The sequence below is a fragment of the Aristolochia californica genome, unplaced genomic scaffold (assembly GCF_029961685.1).
Source record: "Aristolochia californica isolate CCGP_79_NKW_82.1479 unplaced genomic scaffold, dmAriCali1.0.hap1 SCAF_4, whole genome shotgun sequence".
NCBI classification, from domain to species: domain Eukaryota; kingdom Viridiplantae; phylum Streptophyta; class Magnoliopsida; order Piperales; family Aristolochiaceae; genus Aristolochia; species Aristolochia californica.
In genome coordinates, this window is record NW_027182103.1 from 21,861,498 (window position 1) to 21,884,625 (window position 23,128).

General features: G+C 38.9%; 1 protein-coding gene across 1 annotated transcript; it reads right to left on the reverse strand.

The window, feature by feature from the left end:
- Nucleotides 1-3,224: 3,224 nt before the first annotated feature.
- LOC137963138 (uncharacterized) lies at nucleotides 3,225-5,829 on the reverse strand. Its single transcript, XM_068810310.1, has 10 exons — nucleotides 5,651-5,829; nucleotides 5,483-5,543; nucleotides 5,274-5,420; nucleotides 4,908-5,097; nucleotides 4,754-4,787; nucleotides 4,587-4,711; nucleotides 4,381-4,490; nucleotides 3,982-4,287; nucleotides 3,655-3,859; nucleotides 3,225-3,553 (listed from the first exon to the last, which is right to left on the reverse strand). Exons 1-10 carry the CDS (start codon nucleotides 5,827-5,829, stop codon nucleotides 3,225-3,227), a joined length of 1,686 nt encoding a protein of 561 aa, XP_068666411.1.
- Nucleotides 5,830-23,128: the final 17,299 nt, after the last annotated feature.

The following is a 23,128-nucleotide window of genomic DNA, read 5'->3' on the forward strand; positions in this document are numbered from 1 at the left end:
GGTGCTGATGTGTTATTATGACGTGGCACTTTGTAATCGGTCAAAAATTATGTGTCACTTTTAACTATACATATGTGCATTTGATAGTCAAAGTTGGGTATTTTTTTAATAAGTTAAAAATTTCTTATTTGTGTAATTATGTTTAAATAGTTGGGTAATGTCATAAAAGTCATTTTTTAAATACGAAAAGGAGCGCATCTTTCACCTTAATAACTTTCTACCTCTTTTTTGCTCCTCATTGTACTGTGAAAGGTAGGAGATACTAAAAGTGCATCATTCAGCAAGCAACCTCACCCTCCCAGCTTTCTCTGCAATGAAGCCTCTGCCTCAGGCATGATGGCCCTTTTTGCTTCTTCTAGTTCGTCTTCTTCTCCTTCTCCTTTCAAGCCATCTCTTTCATCTCATTTGACCATAATGTCGCTCAAAGATAAGATCGTCGAGAAGATTTTAGAGAATCGTGTCACATTGATTGTTGGAGATTCGGGTTGTGGTAAGTTGGTTTGATATACCTAATCGATTTCTTAGCGTTCTTTACAGTTGAAGAAGTTTCAAGAAGACATTGTCTTCATCTTTCTTGGATAACGCAGTCACTGGTTATCATGCAAGTTGAACTACTCTAGTTCTACCTTCTTTTATTTGCTTCTTTGTTTTGATTTTGGTGTTTCATGGTTTCTCCTTGTTATCTTGGTGCATCTGGTGTTATATTGGTCCTTTTGCAATTGCTCTATTGCTTCATTCGCAGAGCACCGTGACTTTGAAATAAGAATGGGGCTTCTTCTATTCGAGGGGAATTTATTTGGTTAGCTATGTTAAATCGGTGTTGCATGAAGCAAGGTTGTTTCGGGGGAAAGCACAAATAGTATAGGTTGCGAATCCGGTTCACAAGAGAACATCACCTGAATTTTTTACGTGACTACCATGCAGTTTTCTTTTTAAAGAAATTGATGGCACGATCGGGCTCAGTTTCTCAAGCAAATTTCGTCCATATTGGCTTTCCTAGTGTAATGGTGTTATACCTTGCTAGTAAAATGTGGACTCGTAATTAATTTTTTTCTGAAAGTCTAAAACAAGAAGCGGAAAAATGTCACACATTTTGTTGTTAGTGACGTAGGCCTTGATCCTCTGTCAATTCCTCATCATTTTGTTCCTCTTGCTCTACTCTTCGAAGTTATATGATAATTGAGGAACCTTTTTAGTTACTCATATATTATCATCTTCCAAGTCACTTCACTTTTCCTTTTTTCACAATAAAAAACTTTGTTACTAAAGCATTGTTTGGATCATTTCTATCTTATTGGTTGTTATTCCTTGTTTCTATTTCAGTACATTCATTGATTTTTGCCTATTTTCCCTTATAGGATTTACATACACACGTATCACTTGATGGAAATAGAGATAAAGACAACTGGTGATTGAATTAGAGACATACTCAAATTGTAGACTTCTAATCATTTACTGTCTCTGTTGTAACTCTATAAGTAGTGTACACTTAATCAGTAATAATCACGGTAATATTATTCTTCATTCCTATACTCTACATAGTATCAGAGTTTGATCGATTAATCAGAACCAGTTTGTCGTCGCTGGAAATACTTATAGAAAGCAGCATTCATCGCTGCAATTTGAGTCTGTCTCTAATTCAATCACCAATTGTCTTTATCTCTATCTTTATCTCTATCTCTATCATCATTGTCTAGAGTTAATTCTTTATTTTTTTTTGGAGAAAAGTATTTGTAGAGATTTTGTATCACTTTATGTATGAAACTGATATTTTTCTGCTTTTCACTTATATTTCTTTCTTTTTAAAAAAAATTCCCCCTTCTTCTTACGAAAGTTAAGAATCAGTCATCAATCTGGTTGCAAGGCTATTGTAAATGTGATAAGAAACTATGTTGGAAATTTACATCCTAATTCTTTAATCGAGTTGAATTGTTTATCTATCTGATACTTTACTGGGCATTTTGATTGGGTTAAATAGATGAAATTGAGTTTGCTAAAATGAGATCAAACTCACATTCCAATGTTGCATGATATGTTCAGACGAATTTGTCTACTTCTTAGAGGGCACTAAACATTAGGGTGCTATAAAATATGTGATTTTTTTTGTGGCCACTTCACCATAAAAAGCTTCACAATAAACAAGGCAAAGGAAATGTTGTCACTATAGACTTAAGGGCACATGAACTATCAGGAATTGGGAAACAGCCATACCATAGATGATCTTCTTACATGGAAATTAGAAAAGGCTTTTCTGGAGAAAAACCATGCCGTAAGCAATGGACATAATGTTGTTGTCAATGTATACATGAGAAGGTCATATGAAAAAGGTGGAAGGCCATGTAATTATGTAATCAATAGTTTAACTTAGTACTCTTTCATTAGGAGTAGGTACATGTTATGGTCCCTAGCCATGGATCGAGTAACTCGGCATGGGATTTGTGTATCCAGCACTGTCATAGAGTTGCTGCTCTTGGTAAGGAGGAAAAGAAGGCTCTTTTCTTTGGTGTTCTCGGTAAGACTGAAAAGGAGTCTCCTTTCTTTGTTTTTCATGGTAAGGGTTGAGAACCTTTGCTGCTCGTAGACAGTAAGGGGTTGAACCCTTGGTTGCTCACTTCTAAGAGACTAAGGACCCTCTTGGCCAGATACTGATGTTCACGTATGATGGATTAGGTGTTCCTAATCCTGCCTTGTTCGTGTATAGGCTAAAGCACCTCTTTAGAGGTTACTCTCGGGTTGGGGATTGGGGAAACCCCTAATCTTGCTCGGAATGAAGGAGGGAAGGCCCCTGTTGCTGCTGTGAATGAAGGGGAGGCTACAGCCTCTGAGTGAACTCAGAAAAAACTCGAAAACAGCAACAATCCTTTCCTCTTTAATTTTGTAAAATCAATGCAAACAGAATTCAAAAAGGAAGAGAATAAACCCAAATCAAGAGAGAAACTATACCTGGAGCTTGTCAAGGAGACCTCCGAAACCCTAGAGCTCTTCAAGGAGAACTCCAAACCCTATTTAATCTAATTCAATGCTTGACCTTCTTCTATTTCTCTACCCTCTAAATAGGGTTTGACGTCACTAGAGTTTTAGGGCTTTAATTGATAATTCTGCCCATGCGACCTGGATCCTTACATACTTAATGAAAAAAATATACTTAAAACAATATAAATTATGAAATTTAAAAGTAATTAACTCAGTGAATCATTGCCACTTCCTTTGGGTGACTCGATGAGCTATTGAGTCTTCAACATCTGCACCCCCCCTCTTTGGAGAAAGAGCTTGTCCTCAAGCTCATAAGTTGGGTAGACCAGTTTGAAGTTGGCCAGTTGTTCCCATGTAGCAGCCTCTTGTCCGGTGTCCTTCCATTGTACTAGAATCTCCCACTGGTTATTAATACGATTGGCACACAATACCGTAGCTGGAGTAAGAATAACCCATCCATTGTCCACCGGAGGAAGGGACGGGATCAACGAAGGAGGTAGACCCTTAAAGGGTTTAAGTAAGGAGACATGGAACACATCATGGAGTTTAGCCGTTGTGGGAAGTTGCAATTGATAGGTGACTGGCCCGATGCATGGAATAATAGAGAAAGTGATAAGGATGGTGTGGGCCCGCTAGTGAGTTTTGGTGGTAAGGATGGAGTCATAGCTAGACAATAGTCACCTTCTTTGTATATGATATCCTGTTGTCCCTCGTCGTAGAAGTCCTTCATACGAACTTGTGATTTGAGGAGGAGATCTGAAATATTTTTTAACACCTGGTCTCGTTCAATGAGTGCTTGATCAATAGAGTCCACACGAGTGGAGCCCAGAGTATATGAGAGAAGCAAAGGAGGATCTCTGCCATAGAGAATGCTGAAGGGAGTAGACTATAAAGCGGTGTGGAAGGAAGTGTTGTAACAATATTCCACCCACGGTAGCCATTGAACCCAATTTTTAGGACGATCGCCACTAGACATTGGAAATACATTTCCACAGTGCGGTTAACTACCTCTGTTTGGCTGTCTGTTTGAAGATGATAGGATGATGAGAACTTCAACTTGGTGTCGTATAGATGAAACAATTCACGACAAAAAGTGCTGGTAAAGACATCATTAGGATCACTGACAATCGATTCGGGAATACCATGTAAACGAACAATATGCCTGAGAAATATATGTGCCACTCTGGATGTTGTATATGGGTGTGCCATGGGGATAAAGTGAGCATACATGGAGAACCGATCCACATCCACAAATAAAATTGACTTGCCCAAAGATTGTGGAAGACCTTCGACGAAGTCCATAGAAATATCGGCCTACACCTGTGTAAGAAGTGCCAAAGGTTGTAGAAGACCAATGGAACTTAAGTGTTCGGCCTTGTTACATTGACACACTTAACAAGATCATACATATGCTACAATGGAGGTCTTCATAGCCTGCCAATAGAAATCCACTCGAATGTGATGCAATGTTTTCTGGATGCCTTCATGAGTGTTGTCATGGTATGCAGAGATGATGGCTGAAACAAAAATTTGTAATAAATAAGAGAATCCTGTATGGTCCATCTAGAGTCCATGGCCCCCTCTATAAATTGCTTGTGCATATCGAGAAGAACCGAATTGCTGGCATTTTCCTCCTTGACCAAGTCTAAAAGAATAAAACGAGGCTGGTTGATAGCATATAGAAGCGGCAGAGTCTCCAAACGTCATGATAAGGCATTGGCTGCCTTGTTTAACCTGTCTGCACGGTATTCCATAGTAAAGTTGAATCCCATCAATTTACAAATCCATTGTTGTTGAGGAGAAGTCGTGAGTCACTGCTCCAGCAAATGTTTAAGGTTGTAATGATTAGTACGAATAAGAAATGTGCAACCCCATAAGGACGGGCACCAATGTTGGATAGCTTTGGCCGACCCGATTAACTCATGTTCATATACTGGCAATTTGTGTGTCGTACTGCCAGCTATCAGCTGAAATAAGCAATAGGGTGAAAGTGTTACTGTAGAACGGCCCAATGGCCCCACCTGATGCGTCACACTCAACCTCAAATAAATCTTCAAAATTGGGAAGTTGCATAACTGGTGCAGATGCAAGAGCTAATTTGAGATCTGAGAAGGACTGTGTGGCCTGATCATTCCAAATAAAGGAATTTTTCATGAGGAGATTTGTCAATGGTGCTGTTATCGGTCCATAGTTTATGATAAATTTCCTATAATATTCTGCCAATCCCAAAAACCCTCTAAAACAGAGGTATTCATAGGTTGCGGCCAATCGGCAATAAATTAAATTTTCTCCAAATCAACAGTGACCCCATCATGGGAAATAATATGGCCGAGATAGCCACATGTGATGTCACAAATGAGCATTTCGATTTCTTTATATATAATTGATGGGCATGTAACAGTTGAAATACCAATCTTAAATGATCTAAATGTTGATGCCCGAATTGGCTGTAAATGAGTATGTCATCAAAGAAAACAAGTACAAATTTGCAAAGATAGTTGCAGAATACCTCATTAACGCCTAGAATGTGGATGGGGCGTTGGATAACCCAAATGGCATGACCAAAAATTCTAAGTGGCCGTGATGAGTGTGAAAGGACATTTTCTCGATGTCATCTAGATGCATACGAACCTGATGATAACCAAAGCGCAAGTCCAATTAGGTGAATATATATGACTCATGCAATTCATCTAAAAGCTCCTCCACCATAAGAATAGGGAACTTATCTTTCACATTTTGGGCATTCAAATCCCAATAATTGACACAAAATCGCCATATACCATCATGTTTCTTAACGACGAGGACTAGTGACAAAAATGGTGAACGACTGCTGCAAATAAGGCCTTGTTGTAGCATGGTTTGGCATTGTCTTTAAATTTCATCTTTCTGTAGGTATGGGTACCGATAAGGTCAAACGATCACCACTTTTGAGCCCTATTTTAAACATATCCAATGGTCACAATGCCTCAAGGGAGGCAGCCTAGAGGGCTCTTGTAACAAGTCTGAGAACTCATCCAGGAGATGTTCTATATTATTGTCCGGATTGTCCTGTGTGTGAATCGTATGAATGTGATGTGGCTTGTCCACGTGACTGCCCTATAATAGTACTTGTTGTCCGCCCGTTTCAAAACTCATAGTAAAATCCCATAAAATAGGGCCTAATTTTTGCAGCCATTTAATACCCAATACCATATCATACCCAGATAGAAGTATGACAAAAAAAATTGAATGAAAGAAAGTCGTACCGATTGAGAATTTTACTTTTTTACTGATGTCGTAGCTAGGAACTTTTTCTCCATTGGCAACCGAAATTTTTGTTGTTGAGTGTGGAAGTATTTTTAGTTGAAGGTGTTGAGCAGCAGTCCAATGGAAAAAATTATGTGTACTTCCCGAATCCAGAAGGTTGACAAGGTCCTGGTCCATCACCCGAGTGCGGACTTGCATAGTTTTGGTGGATTTCTGTCCTATAATGGCATGCAAAGAGATTTCTAGTGGATCCTCCTCAGTAGAATCATCAAGCTGTTGTGGTTTTGTGATTTCATCAACCTCTAACCATAACAAACATTTATATTGATGGCCTGTCCTGTATGTTTCATCACAGTTGTAACATAAGTTCTTTGCCCTGCGTTTAGCCATCTCCACACTCGTTAATTTCTTAATATACTGGGCGGGCGGGTTGCTAGGCCTTGTATCTGCTACAGGAGTAATACTAGGATGATTTCTGACCTGTTGCCCTACTGAAAAAGCTATCTGAGGGTTAGTGTTTCACCTCCCTTGCCAGTTATTGGAAGGGTTCCGGTCCCTTTGCCAAGTTGGTCTCTTGTTTTGAACTTTTTGTCGAAGTTCCAGTGCACGAGCTAGATTCATTGCTCGAGCTAAGCCAGCAGGTGCGTGGAGCTCCACCTCTAACATTAATGACTCAGTAAGGCCTGGTGTAAATAAATTGACTTGCTGGTATACTCGAACGATCTAAATGGCTCATGCCAATTTTTCTTGGAACTATTTTTGACATAGTTCCACTAGGCCAGTTTGTTGTAAGCACTAGATCCCCCAAGGGGTTACTGTGGGCTGGAGGACGTAACCGGATAGTGCATAACTCCTTAAACTCTTCCCAATCCAGCACCAATATATTCAACTCTACTTGATGAAACCAGAGTTGTGCTTCATCAAGCATGTGGAAGTCGGACAGTCCCACCTTATCAATTTCTAATGTTCTCTGATGGGTAAAAAAAATTTTTCAGCTATGTAACCAAATCAAGGGGTCATCTGACCCATTAAAAGTATGGAAGTCAAGTTTTGTATACCTTGGTACGGTGCCTCCTCCTTGGCTGAAATTTCCCATCTGGCTAGGAAAGGCAGTGTGCCCTATATATTGGTCTCTCCCTGTGTTTAATGAGTTGTCCTCTCCTCTTTGCTCCGGGGTTGAATTTCTTCCCACTATAATATTTCCCAACATTCCAGAGAGTCTATTAATCTGGAGATTAATATTTGGAATTTTTTGTAACTTCTCCATGATTATGGCAAATTTTCATTCATTCTCTACTTATTTTTCTTCCTGTGTCTACTGCTCTCTGATCATCAACTCTTTTAACTCACCATTGTTGGGCTCCCCCATGTTACCCTACTCTGATACCAAGTTTTTATGGTCCCTAGCCATAGATCGAGTAACTCGGTTTGGATTTATGAATCCAGCACTGTAATAAAACTGTTGCTCTCGGTAAGGATGAAAAGGAGGCTCTTTTCTTTGGCTGTTCTCGATAAGACTGAAAAGAAGTCTCCTTTCTTTGTTTTTCTCAGTAAGGGTTAAGAACCCTTGCTGCTCGTGCTCACTACTGAGAGAGTAAGGACCCTCTTGGTCAGGTACTGATGTTCACGTATGAGCGATTAGGTGTTCCTAATCCTGCCTTGCTCGTGTATAGGCTAAAGCACCTCTTTAGAGGTTGCTCTCGGGTTGGGGATTGGGGAAACCCCTACCCTTGCTCGGAATGGAGGGAATGCCCCTCTTGCTGCTGTTGATGAAGGGGAGGCTACAGCAGCTGAGTGAACTCAGAAACAGCAACAATCCTTTCCACTTTGATTCGGTAAAATCAATGCAAACAGAATTTAAAAAGGAAGAGAATAAACCAAAATCTAGAGAGAAACTATACCTGGAGCTCGTCAAGGAGACCTCAAAAACCCTAGAGCTCGTCAAGGAGAACTCCAAACCCTGTTTAACCTAATTCAATGCTTGTCCTTCTTCTATTTCTCTACCCTCTAAATAGGGTTTGATGTCATTAAAGTTTTAGGGCTTAAATTGACAATTTTGCCCCTACGACCTGGATCCTTACATACTTAATGAAAAAATATACATAAAAAATATAAAATATGAAATTTAAAATTAATTAACTCAATGAGTGATTGCCGCCTCTTTTGGGTGACTCAGTGAGCTATTGAGTCCTCAACATTACAAAACCTTGTTTCTGGTACCATAAATGTGTTAAAATTTCCATATATGAACCAAGGTGGAGACATCCATTTGTCAAAGTAAAAAGGCTTGCTATTAGATTTTTTGTATCAAACAGATTTATGTTTAAAACAACAATCTAGCCAATTGATGGGCCAACCAACTAGGGGTTTCATTGGTCAAACTGTTGGAAGTGGGTGTGTAGTCTGGTTTAGGCCTCTCATGTGGTTTCAAATTTTTGAGAAGGGTGCAAATGCCTGTTTGAATGAACAAACCTATTGTAACCAACTTGATTTATTCAATTGACAGCAATGATTTACGTTGCTTGATCTATTAATAGATTTTTGACTCTAAACTATGGGTCACCTAGGTCTTCTGGTAAACTTCATCTTATTTGAAGACTTTAGATGGAAAAAATAACTGGTCAATGGTGATTAAATAGAGTCAATGTTGCTAGCTTTTTCCCATCCTTGTATTTTCTTGAGTATATATTGATGTGTGTTAGAAAAAGGATGTATAGTCAATTTTTTTCCTAGTAAATAGGTCAATATTTTTTCTTTTTTAGCCATTTGATTTAGATTGAAAAGTAAATTTCATTTTTCTCTTTTAATGTTTTTTACATTTCTGATGTCTTCATGCTTGACATTCAGTTCTCTATGGATTATACAGTCTCATTTTTCAAGCTTGTCAAAGTATCATAATATGTAGTACTCATAGAAGTGTGGTTTCTCTTTCTCTTTTTATTTTTTATTGTTTCTAAATAAGTTACTCTAGTTTTGCTTAAAGGATGTAAGTTGTTACAATGGGGGACCCACCATGGTGCTCGACCTGGTGGGACCCACCATGAGGACGTGGGACACCAAGAAGAGTCCTCTCCCAAGCAAGCACGAGTTAAGGAATTAAGAATCACAAGCTGAATTGGGTTAGAAGACTTGAGGATCAAATGGGGCACACAAATATCTCACGAGCTGGTAAAGTTATCAAGATGAGCTGGTAGATCATGAGGGACCCACAAGGATAAGGCCATGAGCTTGCCTCCTCCCTTATATTTACGTGAATGAAGAAAGAGTTCTAGTTCAACTCATAGTAGTCTTCTAGTAGATTGGTTTGAATAGATTTATCTTAGAGAATTAGAGTTGGAATGTAATTAAGATTGAAAGACTAATTGTATAAGGACTTTACCTCTTCCTCTACCATAAATAGAGGTGTTGTAATTCGGTATTAATCAAGTTACACATCTCATTCTTGAGTTAATCTCTCTCTCTCTCTCTTTGCTTGGCACCACCTCTCTTTTCTATTTTATTTTTTCTTCTCTCTACTCTGGAGTTGTTCTTCCCTTTTCTTCTTTTTTTATTTCTTCTTTATCTTGCTCGGAATTATGAAAAAGGGATCCTAAATTCAACATGGTATCAAAGCATTATATTTAGGATCCCTCGTCAAAGGAATGCTCTAAAGAAGTGATGATCAACATCACTCAAAGAACGCTCTTTTATGAAGGAAGAATACAAGCCGAGAGATAAGTGTTCAATTTTTTTCATTTCATGTTACTCCTTTCTGAATTTAGAAGATGATTTAAGGATGAGTATGTAAATTCTTTCATCTTATTATATTATGGATATGCATGCTTCTCTATATAGAAGGAGCTATCAAAACAATTTTGTCGGTTTGGAAATTCTGTATACCGAGACCAGTCCATGATCAGATTGTTGGAATTTTTTTCTGTGGGATAAGAGTTCCCTGATATAGAAGATTGTTATTGAGTCTCTTATGAGTGGTATTAGAGAAAAAAATCAGAATAATAATTTAGCATCAATGCTAAAATTTCCCATACATCGAGTTGTTTGAAGTGTACTACTTGGTGTTATTATTAGATTTTTTTTGAAGAAGAAGGGCCTATCATGGCTGAAGAAAATATGAATATCAAAGGTGATATACTGAGAATTACCATCATACCCTTATGTGGGGTATCAAATTTTATGAGTTGGTCCACATCGGTTTGGAGGTTCCTTATAACTAAAGACCTACTTGGTCACCTCACCACCCAAGGACCACCTATTGATGAAGATGATATTTTTTATAACAAATGGTTGAAAAATGATACTTTGGTAATTAGTTGGCTAATCAATAGCATGGAAGAACATGTCTCAAACAATGTTATTCATCTTGACACTGCTAAACAAATTTGGGAGACATGTGCTAAATTGTACTCTTGCCCGGATACTCTACATAGACCATATGATATTCTCCAAAGAATGTTGAATACTAAACAAGAAGAAAATATCCATGAGTACTTGGCTCGCTTTAGAGATTTTCTTCAAGAGTGGAAGTTATCTCAGCCTTCAAGCACATATATTTTTATACAAGACAAATAGAAGGAAGCCTTAATTACTGCTATTTGTCTTGCAAATGTTAAACCCCAACTTGAGATTGCCAAGAGTCAACTTTTGAGTGCTTCTGATGTCTCCAAGTTTGATGATGTATGCACAACACTACTTCGTATTCTAGACACTTCTTCCTCCACTACTGAAGTATCATCTGCTATGTATTCCGATCATAGAGGATCATCATCTGACCGCGGCCGAGGCTAAGGTAGAGGTTATAGAGGAGGCAAAGGAAGAGGTGGAAGGACAGGTACTGGCAGAGCAGATGGGAAAGAATGTACTCATTGTAAAAAAATTGGCCACACTATAGATCATTGCTATTACGGGGCATGCACATACTGTGGACAATATGGCCATTATAAAGAAATATGCTATAAAGCCAATGGATAGTCAGAATTAACAAGGGCTAATCAAGCCTTTATAAGTTATACAAAAGAAGAACAACCCACAAAATCAGTAGCATAGAAAATTTTTATTGATGAAGAGTATGAGCTAATTTAGAAAATGAAGACAATGTTGGGTTCTTCTCCTAGTTCCACCACAACTACTACTGCCACTACCGCTTCAGGTATGATATCTACCTCATCTTCATCTTGGATAATTGACTCAGGAACCTCTTAGCATCTTACAGGTAACAAAAATTTATTACATTCTCTATTTTTGAGTCTTTCGCACAAGTTTGTTATCATAGCTGAATGTTCTCAAACCAAGTCCAAGGGAAAGGTTTCACTTCTGTCACACCATCACTTCTACTCACTGATATTCTTTTCGTTCCAACTTTCCCTTTGAATCTATTATCTGTTAGTCAGTTGACAAAATATTTTAATTGCTCTATTACCTTCTCACCCACTTCATGTGTCTTTCAGGATCTTATAACGAAGCAGGTGATTGGTGGAGGCCATGAACAAGGGGCTTTACTACTTGGATATGCTGAAAATAAATATGGTTTCTACTACTGAAAATGAGACACGGTTATGGCACAATCGGTTGGGACATCTATTATGCACGCAATAACATTATTATTTTATTTGTTTTATTTAATTTACTTTATTTTCTTTTAGTTTTAGGTCATAGGGGTATTTTTGGAATTATTTATTAATAGGGATATTTTTAGAATATTTTATTCATAGGGATATTTCTGTAATATTTTATTAAACCCTAACAGGGTGAACCCTATTTAAGGGGTAAGAGTAATAAGAAAAGGAAGCATTGAAGTATTAAGAATTAGGTTTAATCTAGCGTAAAGAGGCTTAGAGTTCTCGTCAACGAGCTCTAGGGTTTTCAAGCTTCCCTTAGGCTTGATCTTCATTTTCGTCTTCCCCATGTCTTCCTATTACCCCTATGGTAATGTCTGGAAGACCCGTAACCCGTGGCAGCTCCCAGATCCTCCTAAAGAATCCTTGTGTCAGATCCAGGACCGTAACAATTGGTATCAGAGCGGGAACACAATGGGTTATTCTATATCCCAAGAAAGATGGATTGCTATGGATAAGGAATTGGAGGAAATATGAGCACGATTAGATGCTTCAATTGAATGTTTGGCAATGGAGCCACGTGCTCCCACAGAAAAGGTCATATGACCTGAAATTTCCGCTTACGGCATATGCGTAGGCGTATGCGTAGAAGAGGCAGTTGCGGCCTCGGACGAGCAGAAAGGCCAACGGCCAGGAACTCCAACGGCGACGACATCGGAATTTGGGGAATCCGAAATTCCAAAAATGGCTGCACTGGAAATTCCGACGACACTTGAAATCTCCGAGCAAGCACAGAACTTCCGATATGCCTCCAAGGGCTACGATTCGCCTCCAAGTGGTGTGATTCGCCGCCGGAGTAGCAGGGTTCCCAGTCGTGTCCCAATGGTTCGTTGGCAAACTACCCGAGAGCCCTCTGTCTCGGAAAAATTCCAAGTGGCGACACCTTAGCAGGTTTCTCGTCGCCACCGGCGAAGCAGAATAGTTCGTCGGTGCCATAAGCAACTTTTCCGCAAGGGATCTCGGTTCTGGGAGGCTGAGGAACAACGATTCACAAGTTTCCGAGACCCCTCTGTCTCGGAAACTATCCAGGCGGCGAAGCCCCGACGGGCTGCGATTCGCCACCAAAAAATCATTCGATTCGTCGGTGCCGGGAGAGAGGAAGAAGAAGCCAATCGCCGGACTTCGTCGGTGCCGTGAGGAATGGAACTGCCGGCCGCAGAGTTCGGGAGCCGCCGAAGGAAGACGACGACTCCCGATTAAATTTTCCTAACTTAGGAAAATTTAATCGGCCTGGTCCGCTGAGTCGCAGGCCGGACCGGGTTCCTGAACCGACAACCCAGGTTAACTCAGACCGGCCCAGAAAAAAAAAAAAGTGGGCAAGCAGAGGGGGCGTCATAGCTATCGCGGATGCTACTTCAGCACCGGTGAAGACGTCGGCATACAGACACTACTCTGAGCTTGAGGACAAGCTCGTCTTCCAAGAGGGGTGTATTGTTATGCACGCAATAACATTATTATTTTATTTTTTTATTTAATTTACTTTATTTTATTTTAGTTTTAGGTCATAGGGGTATTTTTGGAATTATTTATTAATAGGGATATTTTTAGAATATTTTATTCATAGGGATATTTCTGTAATATTTTATTAAACCCTAACAGGGTGAACCCTATTTAAGGGGTAAGAGTAATGAGAAAAGGAAGCATTGAAGTATTAAGAATTAGGTTTAATCTAGCGTAAAGAGGCTTAGAGTTCTCCTCAACGAGCTCTAGGGTTTTCAAGCTTCTCTTAGGCTTGATCTTCATTTTCGTCTTCCCCATGTCTTCCTATTACCCCTATGGTAATGTCTGGAAGACCCGTAACCCGTAACCCGTGGCAGATCCCAGATCCTCCCAAAGAATCCTTGTGTCAGATCTGGCACCGTAACAACATCCATATGCACAGTCTCTTCATTATATGTTTCCTTCTCTTAAAGTAAGGCCAGAATTTCATTGTGAGGTTTGTCAATTGAGTAATCATCAAAGGAGTACATACTCTCCTCGCCCAGAAGTCAAAAGTGTCACTCCATTTTCTTTAATTCATACTAATGTTTGAGGGCCCTTGAGTGTCTCCAACATTTCTCAAGAAAAATATTTTATTACATTTATTGATGATTTCACTCCCACAACTTGGTTGTTTATATTTAAGGAGCATTCTAAGATACCATTCATTTTTAAGTCATTTCATGCTATGGTACTCACACAATTTGGTCAGAAAATAAAAATTCTCTGGTCTGATAATGCCAGAGAATATGTTTCCAAAAGCCTTGACTCCTTTTGTCAAGAAAATGGCATTATCCCTCAAACATCATGCGCCTACACTCCTCAAAAAAATGGTGTCGCTGAATGAAAAAATCATCATATTCTTGAGGTGGCTCGAGGTTTATTATATGCCATGAAAATTCCATACTTTTATTGGCCTCATGCAGTCCTTACGGCTTGCATTCTTATAAATCGTCTACCATCTACCGTTCTTGGTAATAAATCTCCTTACTCTAGATTATTACCAAATGATGGTCCATTTTCACTACCTTTGAAAGTCTTTGGATGTCAATGTTTTGTTCATAATTCATTATCTAGACACAGCAAACTTGATCCTAAATCTATCAAGTGTATCTTTTTAGGATACTCTCGCACACAAAAGGGTTATGTTTGTTGTAGTCCTACTCGTCAACGTTAATTTGTGTCAAGGGATGTAACATTTTTTTAAGACTCCTCATTTTATTCTAATAGTGCTCCTCCTAGTCTGTCCACAGTACCAGGTTCCCATCGAATGGTTATGCCTCGTGATACATAGATTATTCAACCCCCAGAGCAAGTGGCCGACACCACACCTACCGAGTTAACAGATCCAACAGACGTAAGTTCTTCATTACCAGTTATTTTTGGCCCTCAATATGATACTCGTCCTATTTCTATAAGGAAAGAACCTAGATCATGCACTAGACCTTCTACTTCTCATTTCATATCAAAATTTGTGTCTTATCATCGCCTCTCACCTTTATGTTATCAGTTTCTTTCTTCTATTTCCTCCATATTTGTTCCTCAGTCCTATCAGGAGGCTCTACAATATCTATGGTGGAAGGCAGTAATGGATGAAGAAATGAAGGCCCTTAATGACAATCATACATGGTCACTGGTTCCTCTTCCCACATATAAAAAACTCTATGGTTTCAAGTGGGTTTATACTGTCAAACATAATCCGGATGGGTCAATTGCACGACTAAAGGCTTGACTGGTTGCCAATGGTTATACTCAGTGCTATAGAATCTATTATGAAAAAACCTTCTCTCCAGTGGCAAAAATGAATTCGGTACGTATATTATTATCTATGGCAGCCAACTCATCATGGTCGATATATCAACTTGATGTGAAAATTTCATTTCTTAATGGTGATATTAAAGAAGAAATTTACATGCAACAACCACCTGGGTATGTGGTTGAGGGGGAGTCGGTAAGCAGCCTAAAAAATTCTTTATATGGTCTAAAGCTGTCCCCTCGGGCATGGTTTAAGAAATTTAGTCAAGCCATCATAAGGGTCGGCTTTCACAAATGCTCTAGAGATCACTCAGTATTTATAGAAAATACACCAAGAGGTATGGTGATTCTGGCTGTATATGTTGATAATATTATTTTATCTGGGTGTGATTCTGAGGGCATCCAGAAAACAAAGGAGAAAATATGTGCTGAATTCAAGACGGAGGATCTTGGACTACTCAAATATTTTTTGGGTATTGAAGTATTACAATCCAGACATGGGATTGTGCTATCCCAAAGGAAGTATGCCCTTGATCTACTAGATGAGACAAGAATGATGGGATGCAAACCAGTAGACACTCCTATGGACTCAAACACAAAATTATGTGGAGGCACTGGAGAAGATGTAGATATTGGGAAATATCAGAGACTAGTGGGACGACTTATTTACCTGTGTGTAACAAGGTTGGATATTTCATATATAGTAAGTCAATACATGCACAAGCCACAACTTAGTCATTGGCAAGCACTTGAAAGAATACTACGATATCTGAAAGGAGCTCCAGGAAAGGGGCTTCTTTATAAAAACCATGGTCACTTCAACATCGAAGGATTCTCAGATGCAGACTAGACCGGATCCCCAAATGACAGAAAATCTACTTCGGGATTTTGTACGATGGTTGGAGGGAATTTGGTTACATGAAAAAGCAAGAAGCAAAATGTAGTAGCACGGTCTAGTGCAGAAGCAAAATACAAGGCCATGGCACACACTATTAGTGAACTCATATGGATAAGATCTCTTCTCACTGAGTTGGGATTCTACAAAGAAGCTCCAATATATCTATACTATGACAATCAAGCAACAATTCACATTATATCGAATCCAGTCTTCTATGAAATAACAAAGCATATTGAAGTGGATTGCCATTTTATACGAGAAATGTTCCAAGCTAGTTTCCTATCTCTGAAGCATATATCAACACAAAGTCAAGTTGCAGATATTCTCACCAAGCCGGTCACTCACAAGATTATGTCTACCATATGCAGCAAGCTGGGTATTTTTGATGTCTTCTCACCCCCAGCTTGAGGGGGAGTGTTACAATGTGGGACCCATCATGGTGCTTGAGCAGGAGGGACCCACCATGAGGACATGGGACACCAAGAAGAGTCCTCACCCAAGCAAGCATGAGTTAAGGAATTAAGTAGCACAAGTAGAATTGAGTTAGAAAACTTGAAGATCATGTGGGACCCAAAAATATATCACGAGCTGGCAACCTTATCAAGATGAGCTGGAAGATCACGAGGAACCCACAAGGATAAGGCCACGAGTTGGCATCCTCCCTTGTATTCACGTGAATGAAGAAAGAGTTCTAGTTCAACTCATATTAGTCTTCTAGTAGATTGGTTTGAATAGACTTATCTTAGAGAGTTAGAGTTAGAATATAACTAGCATTGAAAGACTAATTGTATAAGGACTCTACCTCTTCCTTTACTATAAATAGAGGTGTTGTAATTCGGAATTAATCAATTTACACATCTCATCCTTGAGTTAATCTCTCTCTCTCTCTCTTTGCTTGGTGCCACCTCTCTTTTGTCTTTTATTTTTTCTTCTCTCTACCCGAGAGCTCTTTTTCCCTTCTGTTCTTTTTTTTCTTTCTTCTTTCTCTTGCTTGGAATTATGGAAAATGGATCCTAATGCTACATAAGAGTTGAGCAAACTGATCACTCTTTCCTTGTACATTTTATGAGTGCAAACCTGTCTATAATATGGGATAATTTTGCTGACAAAAAAGTATAATATGGGATAATTTTGCTGACAAAGTATAATATGGGATAGTGATGCCAACTGGATATAACATTTAAAGACACTAGGTGTATTGGTCTATTTGTGTTTGCAATAGGTGCAAGTGTTGTCACCTAAAACTCTATAAAGTTATCCTTGATTACAAGATCCACCATAGAAGCTGAAATAATAACTTTAAAAATGGTCAGAGGAGCCAAACAACTTATGGATTTATTACCATTGATTCCAAAGACAAGCAACCCTATTTTTTTATCTTGATTAATTGATAACCAGTTAAGGATTGCTTGGACTAAAAATGAAAGCCTTAATTCCAAGTCTTTTGAAGATAGAGAACTCACATATATAATTGTGAGAAACCTCACTTGGTCGATTGTTTGATTAAAGGATTATAAAGAAACAAATTTAAAATGGTTCAAAAGGGGTCAAATTAATTAAAGGCAATTAAATGAGTCATTGGTTGCGACAATCCAACATATCTAAGTGGAGGTGGCAAGGTGAAATTTCAATAGAAATAAAAAGTGGATGGATTGAAACCTGTAATAGTGAGTCTTATTAAGACATTGAGATGCAGAATACCCTTAGTTACACATCAATTTGAGTGTGACGATGAGGGTAGAGTCTCTAGAGAAGTAGGAACTTTCTTTCAAGCGACACTCATAAGACAAGACAATCGTTGGCGCTAGCCAATTAAATATTCAAGTAATTTTACATGTTTACTATTATTAAATAAAACACTTTGGTATGATTATTTTGTATTTGATTACCCAATTAGGGGAAGGATACTTTTAGAATTTTAGTTCAATAATATCAAACTTACACTACCTTAACATTCTTTCCCAAATCCATAGCCCAATCTCGTTCTTCTCCTTTGTTAACTGTTATTTAGCTAAGTAGTAAATTTTAGCTATGAAAAATTAATTCAAATTTGTTTTCAGTTTCTATGTGAAGTTAGAAGAACAAAAGCGATGCCACCCTCATCAAGTGCATCTCTTTTACAAAATTTAGGAAAAAAGCACAGTTTTCCCCTCCCCTTCTTTCTAATCTTATTGATAGGTTGATAGTTTTTAATAAATATTTTAATTTTAAAAATTTTTCTATATTATTCAAGGAGGCGATACCAGGTTGCTGCAAATTAAATGATCTATACAAGTTATTTAATTGGTATAGATAGTAACCCCACATGATGGCAGCCTCTCACAGATGATGCAAATCCAACCTGCAAAGCATGCCTGCATCAATGGTAACCATGTGAATGAGTTCCACACCAACTCCCTTACATGATTCATGGGGACTAAAAACCAATACAACCTGCAAATTCAAACTAGAATATTCTAATTTGGTCCAATTTCCATTCTCTCTAGAAGTTAAATCTTAAAACCAACTTTCACATGCTCTTTGTTTGTCACTGATGTAATCGGTATTAATACTTAATAAGCATAGGGAAAATGCCATACAAAAGTAGCTTTTTGATTGACCATCTCTCCCATCTCATGCGGCATCAACTCATCTTTTTGCTTCCATAGATCCTCGTTTCCCAGGTGGAGCTGTCATCATCTCTGCCTCCAGGGGAAACAGGACCAAATCAGTGCTAGTACGATTGTTCAGCAATTTCTCTCTTTCACGTACTGTTGTATCACCATGAAGCTGCAGATTTGTCAGTTGTGTTGCCCTCGAGTAAGTCCCAACGTCCAGCCTGGCCAATGGTGTTGGTGCATCATAGCTTTGAGAATAGGATCTGAATGCTGGTTGGGGAAACCTGTCAGTCTGCAATGAAGACAGGTTTCTGACATCTCCAATTCTCAGATTACGTGCTGGATGAATGGTTTGTGAGGATCCATATTGCCCGTCACTGACGGGGTAAGTAGAAAGACGGCTGCTTTTGTTCTGTAACCTATCGCTTCTTCCCTTTGAGTCTTCTTCATCGTTGCTTAAGTTTATGATCAGAGAGGCCTTGGGGAGTGGGTTCTGTCTTTCCCTGAATAACCCCCACAAATAGCACTTGCCGAAGATCCCTGAATGTCATTTAAATATTAGTGCAGAAACGGTAAGAACTGGGAGCTGGTAGTGATATGGCGTCTGCCAATGTAGAAAGAGTGCTTACTCCAGTAGCTCTGGGGCAGTTCAAGGGAAGTGAAAATGAGAAGCTCAGTGCGGCCAACTGATGCTCTCAACACCAATTCTCTGGACATAGTTTCATCGAGCAGGTCATTGTACAGATTCTCATCCCTAGCACGGAAAGTGGGAATCCCAGATTCAAGGAAAGAACTAGCAAAGAAATACTGTGTGCCCTTCAATGAACACAAGCAATGGAAGTACCTTTCAGTTTCTGGAAAGAAATACAGTGAAATGTTGTCATCAGTGGGGGGTGAGATTGCAAAGTTTCTTGGCCATGCGGCAGCTTTTGGTAGCTTTTCAAAGTGAAGAAATGGCTTTAGAGTAGTGGCCTCTTGAAGTATCCTCGGGCATGCTTTATCTGATAGATGTGCTGCAATTCTGCCATAGATATCGCCGCTTATTTTGAAACATCCCCTGCAGCGACGACGAATTACAACAAGATTACAGTTCATATACAAGATCTATATGCAGTATGTATAACAGGAAACCATAAGAAAAAAGTATAAACGAAAAATGTTTTATGTTTGTGTCAAGATCACAGTTCAAGTACAAGATCTATTTCTTGAAGAGAGATTTTGGGTGAACAATTGGAGATTGCACTGGTTGGGCACAACGGAACCGTGAATCCTTTCATGATTACTATGAGGATTAATGAATTTTTCAAGTTAGAGTTCTTGAGGGGTGACTATCACTAGGGGAACATCAATAAATCTTTATGTTATGGTTTTTTTGTTTTATTTTTTACATTTACATTTCTTAATTACATTAACACTTAAATTTTCAATAAGCACTAAATTCACCCCCACCCCCCATCTTGAGACACCACCTCTGCCAACAACTGTAACTCGACCTACCATTTCATACGTTGTTACCTGGTGAGAAGATTCATGAAAAATCCAGGGAAAATTCATTTGGATATGCAAATCACATGATAATTAGATATTTGAAGGAAAGAGAAAGAAAGAGGTTCTTGTACATTTGAGGAAGGAAATCTAGTGACTTGAAAAAGTAAGAAACAAAATATAATAGTAAGATCCAATGAAGATGTTGAATATAGACCAAGGGTGCACAAAACTTGTGAGTTAATTTGGGTGACCTCCATTCTTTTCGAGTTTAATGTGGTGATAAAAGTCATATTTTTCATACTAAAGTCATGCAAGGGGAGCTAGGAGAATCAAAATTAGATATTTAGAGACTTGGGTGCCAAGCAAGATCAAGGAAGGGAGGAGCCTACCCAGGGATATTTGTGGTATTTAGTGAAAAAAAGTCAAAAAAATTAGTCAGCTAAAAAGATGTCTTAGTTTCCTCTTAGGAGTTCTAATTTTCTATTTGATATAATCTCTTAGTTAAAGTTTTAGTTAAAGTAGGAGTTTCCTATTTGATGTAATGGATAAATTATAAATAGAGGAAGCTTGGTTAGGGGCAAATCAGCCTTAACTCTTTATTCCTTTTCCTCTTTGTTCCACTCTTCCCTCTCACTCTACTAGTGCCCTATCTCTCTGTCCCTTCTCTATCCTCCTCTCCAAACTTTTCCCTCTTCTCTTTCTTGCACGAACACTCTCATTCTCTCTTTCTCTCTCCTTCCTTCTTCCCTTCTCTTCCCTTTCCTTCTTCTCTAGATCTACTTTTACCCTTTTCCGAAGCCTCTCAATTTTTCCTTGCACTTTCCTGAAAAGATAGAACCTTTCCAACGACGGTTCTATCAAAGTGTTATTAAAGTAATCCTTTGTAATCTTCTTCAATCATGGTGAAACACGAGATACATGGAACTAAAATAGCAAGAGGAAGCTGCCGCTCACGAGTTCAATTCAGAAAATTGGACAAATCTCTACCCACAAGTGGAGAAACTTTGAAATTTGAGAAACAAGATGGATCACTTGACATGTCTAGTGCAATCTCTCATGGAAGAGAGGCTTTCAAGACGTTTTTCCCCTTCAATGAATGTTGGACAGGGAAGCCTTGTCCAAATCTATTTTTGAAATGGTATCCTCCCCATCACCACCGTTATTGCCTACACCAACCATTCCCAACTTATCTCCTTACCAAAATGTTTCTTCGATTCCTAACCTCACACATCCTCCTTAACCAAGACACTCCCTCTCCACAAATCTACTCCATTCTCTCAGTCATCACACCCTAATTCCTATCATCTTGACATGTCGCATACCATACCCAAGGTTGCCCAAACAATTCCACATTTTTCACCTCAATCTCCCATTTGATTCCATTCCATATAGCCTCGTATGGCCATGTTGGATTTTCCTAGGTGCAACGCTAAAGTGATCCAGACAAATAGGCCTATATGGCTGAGGAATTGTTTGCCTACCACCAAACCGAGGAAGATCAATGGATTTTATTAGTCTCATTTCATCATGAATATGATGGTAGAAGGTGGTTCCAATGGCATGAAAAGGACTACTCTCTTGGCAAGTGTTTTTTCAAGCTCTGTATGTTTGTTTTGGACCCACTCAGTATCAAGACTTCGATTCTCTCTTGACCAAGCTCAAGCAGATAGGCTCTGTCCAGAATATCAAGCTATGTTTGAAAGAATTGCAAATAGAGCTCAATAGTCAGAACACATCCGGGTGGGAAGTTTCATTGGAGGACATAAGCCTGATTTGGCGGCGGAAGTGGGAGTATTTCATCCTAAAACTCTTATTCAGGTAATTTACCATGCCACACTTAAGGAAGAAAAACTGTCACTCTAATAGCCTCAACCCAAGGAACCTCCTATTCTGCCATTCCAGTCCCCAACTCCAATAACAACCAACAAAGCTACCCTCATTCCCCATGGAGTCCATTATAAAAGCAAGGGTTTGTGCTTTAATTTTTGCGAGAAATTTGTTCCAGGTCATAGGTACAAAACATTTCAAATGTTCCTTTTCGAGGAGGAGGAGGAGGAGGAGGAAGATCATCACATCAAATTGTTGTTACAGAAGACCACATACTAAACCCTGAAGTATCCTTCCATGCCCTTTCTAGGATACTCCAATTTCTAACCATGCAACTCAACATTGAGGTCCAAGGTCATATGGTACATATTGTTAGAAGATGGGGCTCCAGCCCACATGTCAAAGGAAGAATGCCCAGACGTCCAAGAGGTGACATCTTGGTAAATAAGAAGACTTCTCATAAAGCATGAAAGTGTAATTAGTTAAAGAGATATGTCTTTTATTTTTTAATAAGGCATGCAATGGTTTGAGGAGAGGCTGTATGGGACTTTAGTAAGATGACAATGGAATTTTTCTGTCGATGCTGCACCATATAAGTGGTAGGTTGTTTCAAATGGTGAGCCTCACTCTTTAAGGCAGGATATTTTGCAAAGGTGGGCACCCTTAGAAGCCAGTCTTCTTCCAAATAGTGGCACCAATAGGAGCACAAGGTGAACAAAATATTCCCCCTCGAATGAAGAATTTATTAACTATTTTCCTTGATATTGTCTCAGCACCAATGGCTTACCACCAAAGAGATATCAAGACCATTGAGTTCAACCAACAAAGTGCCTCCCTACCAGCGCATAGCCTTATAAGTACTCTCATGTGTTGAAAACTGAGAAAGATTAGTCAAAGAGATGCTTCAAGAAGGGATAATTAATCCGAGCAACAGTCCATACACTTCCCTTATTTTAATAGTTAAGAAAAATTATGGATCTCATAGGTTTTGTGTGTGGACAACCAGGCTCTCAACAACGTCACTTCCAAAGACAAGTATCCCTTTCCCATTATTGATGAATTACTTGATGAATTATGTGGTGCAGAGATTTTCTTCTAAGCTTGACCTTTCCTCGGGCTACAATCAAATTTGAGTAGCTAATAATGATGATTAGAAAACCACATTTAGAACACATGATGGACAACATGAGTTTCTTGTGATGTGTTTTGAACTGATTAATGCCCTGACTTCCTTTCAATACTTGTTGAATGAT

Coding starts and splice junctions, on each gene's coding strand:
- LOC137963138 (XM_068810310.1), bottom strand. CDS start 5,829: ATGCTACAACAAGGCCTTATTTGCAGCAGTCGTTCACCATTTTTGTCA. Junction 5,098..5,273: donor TTTCCCATGATGGGGTCACT/GTTGATTTGGAG, acceptor TGGAATGATCAG/GCCACACAGTCCTTCTCAGA. Junction 3,860..3,981: donor AAACAGACAGCCAAACAGAG/GTAGTTAACCGC, acceptor ACCGCTTTATAG/TCTACTCCCTTCAGCATTCT.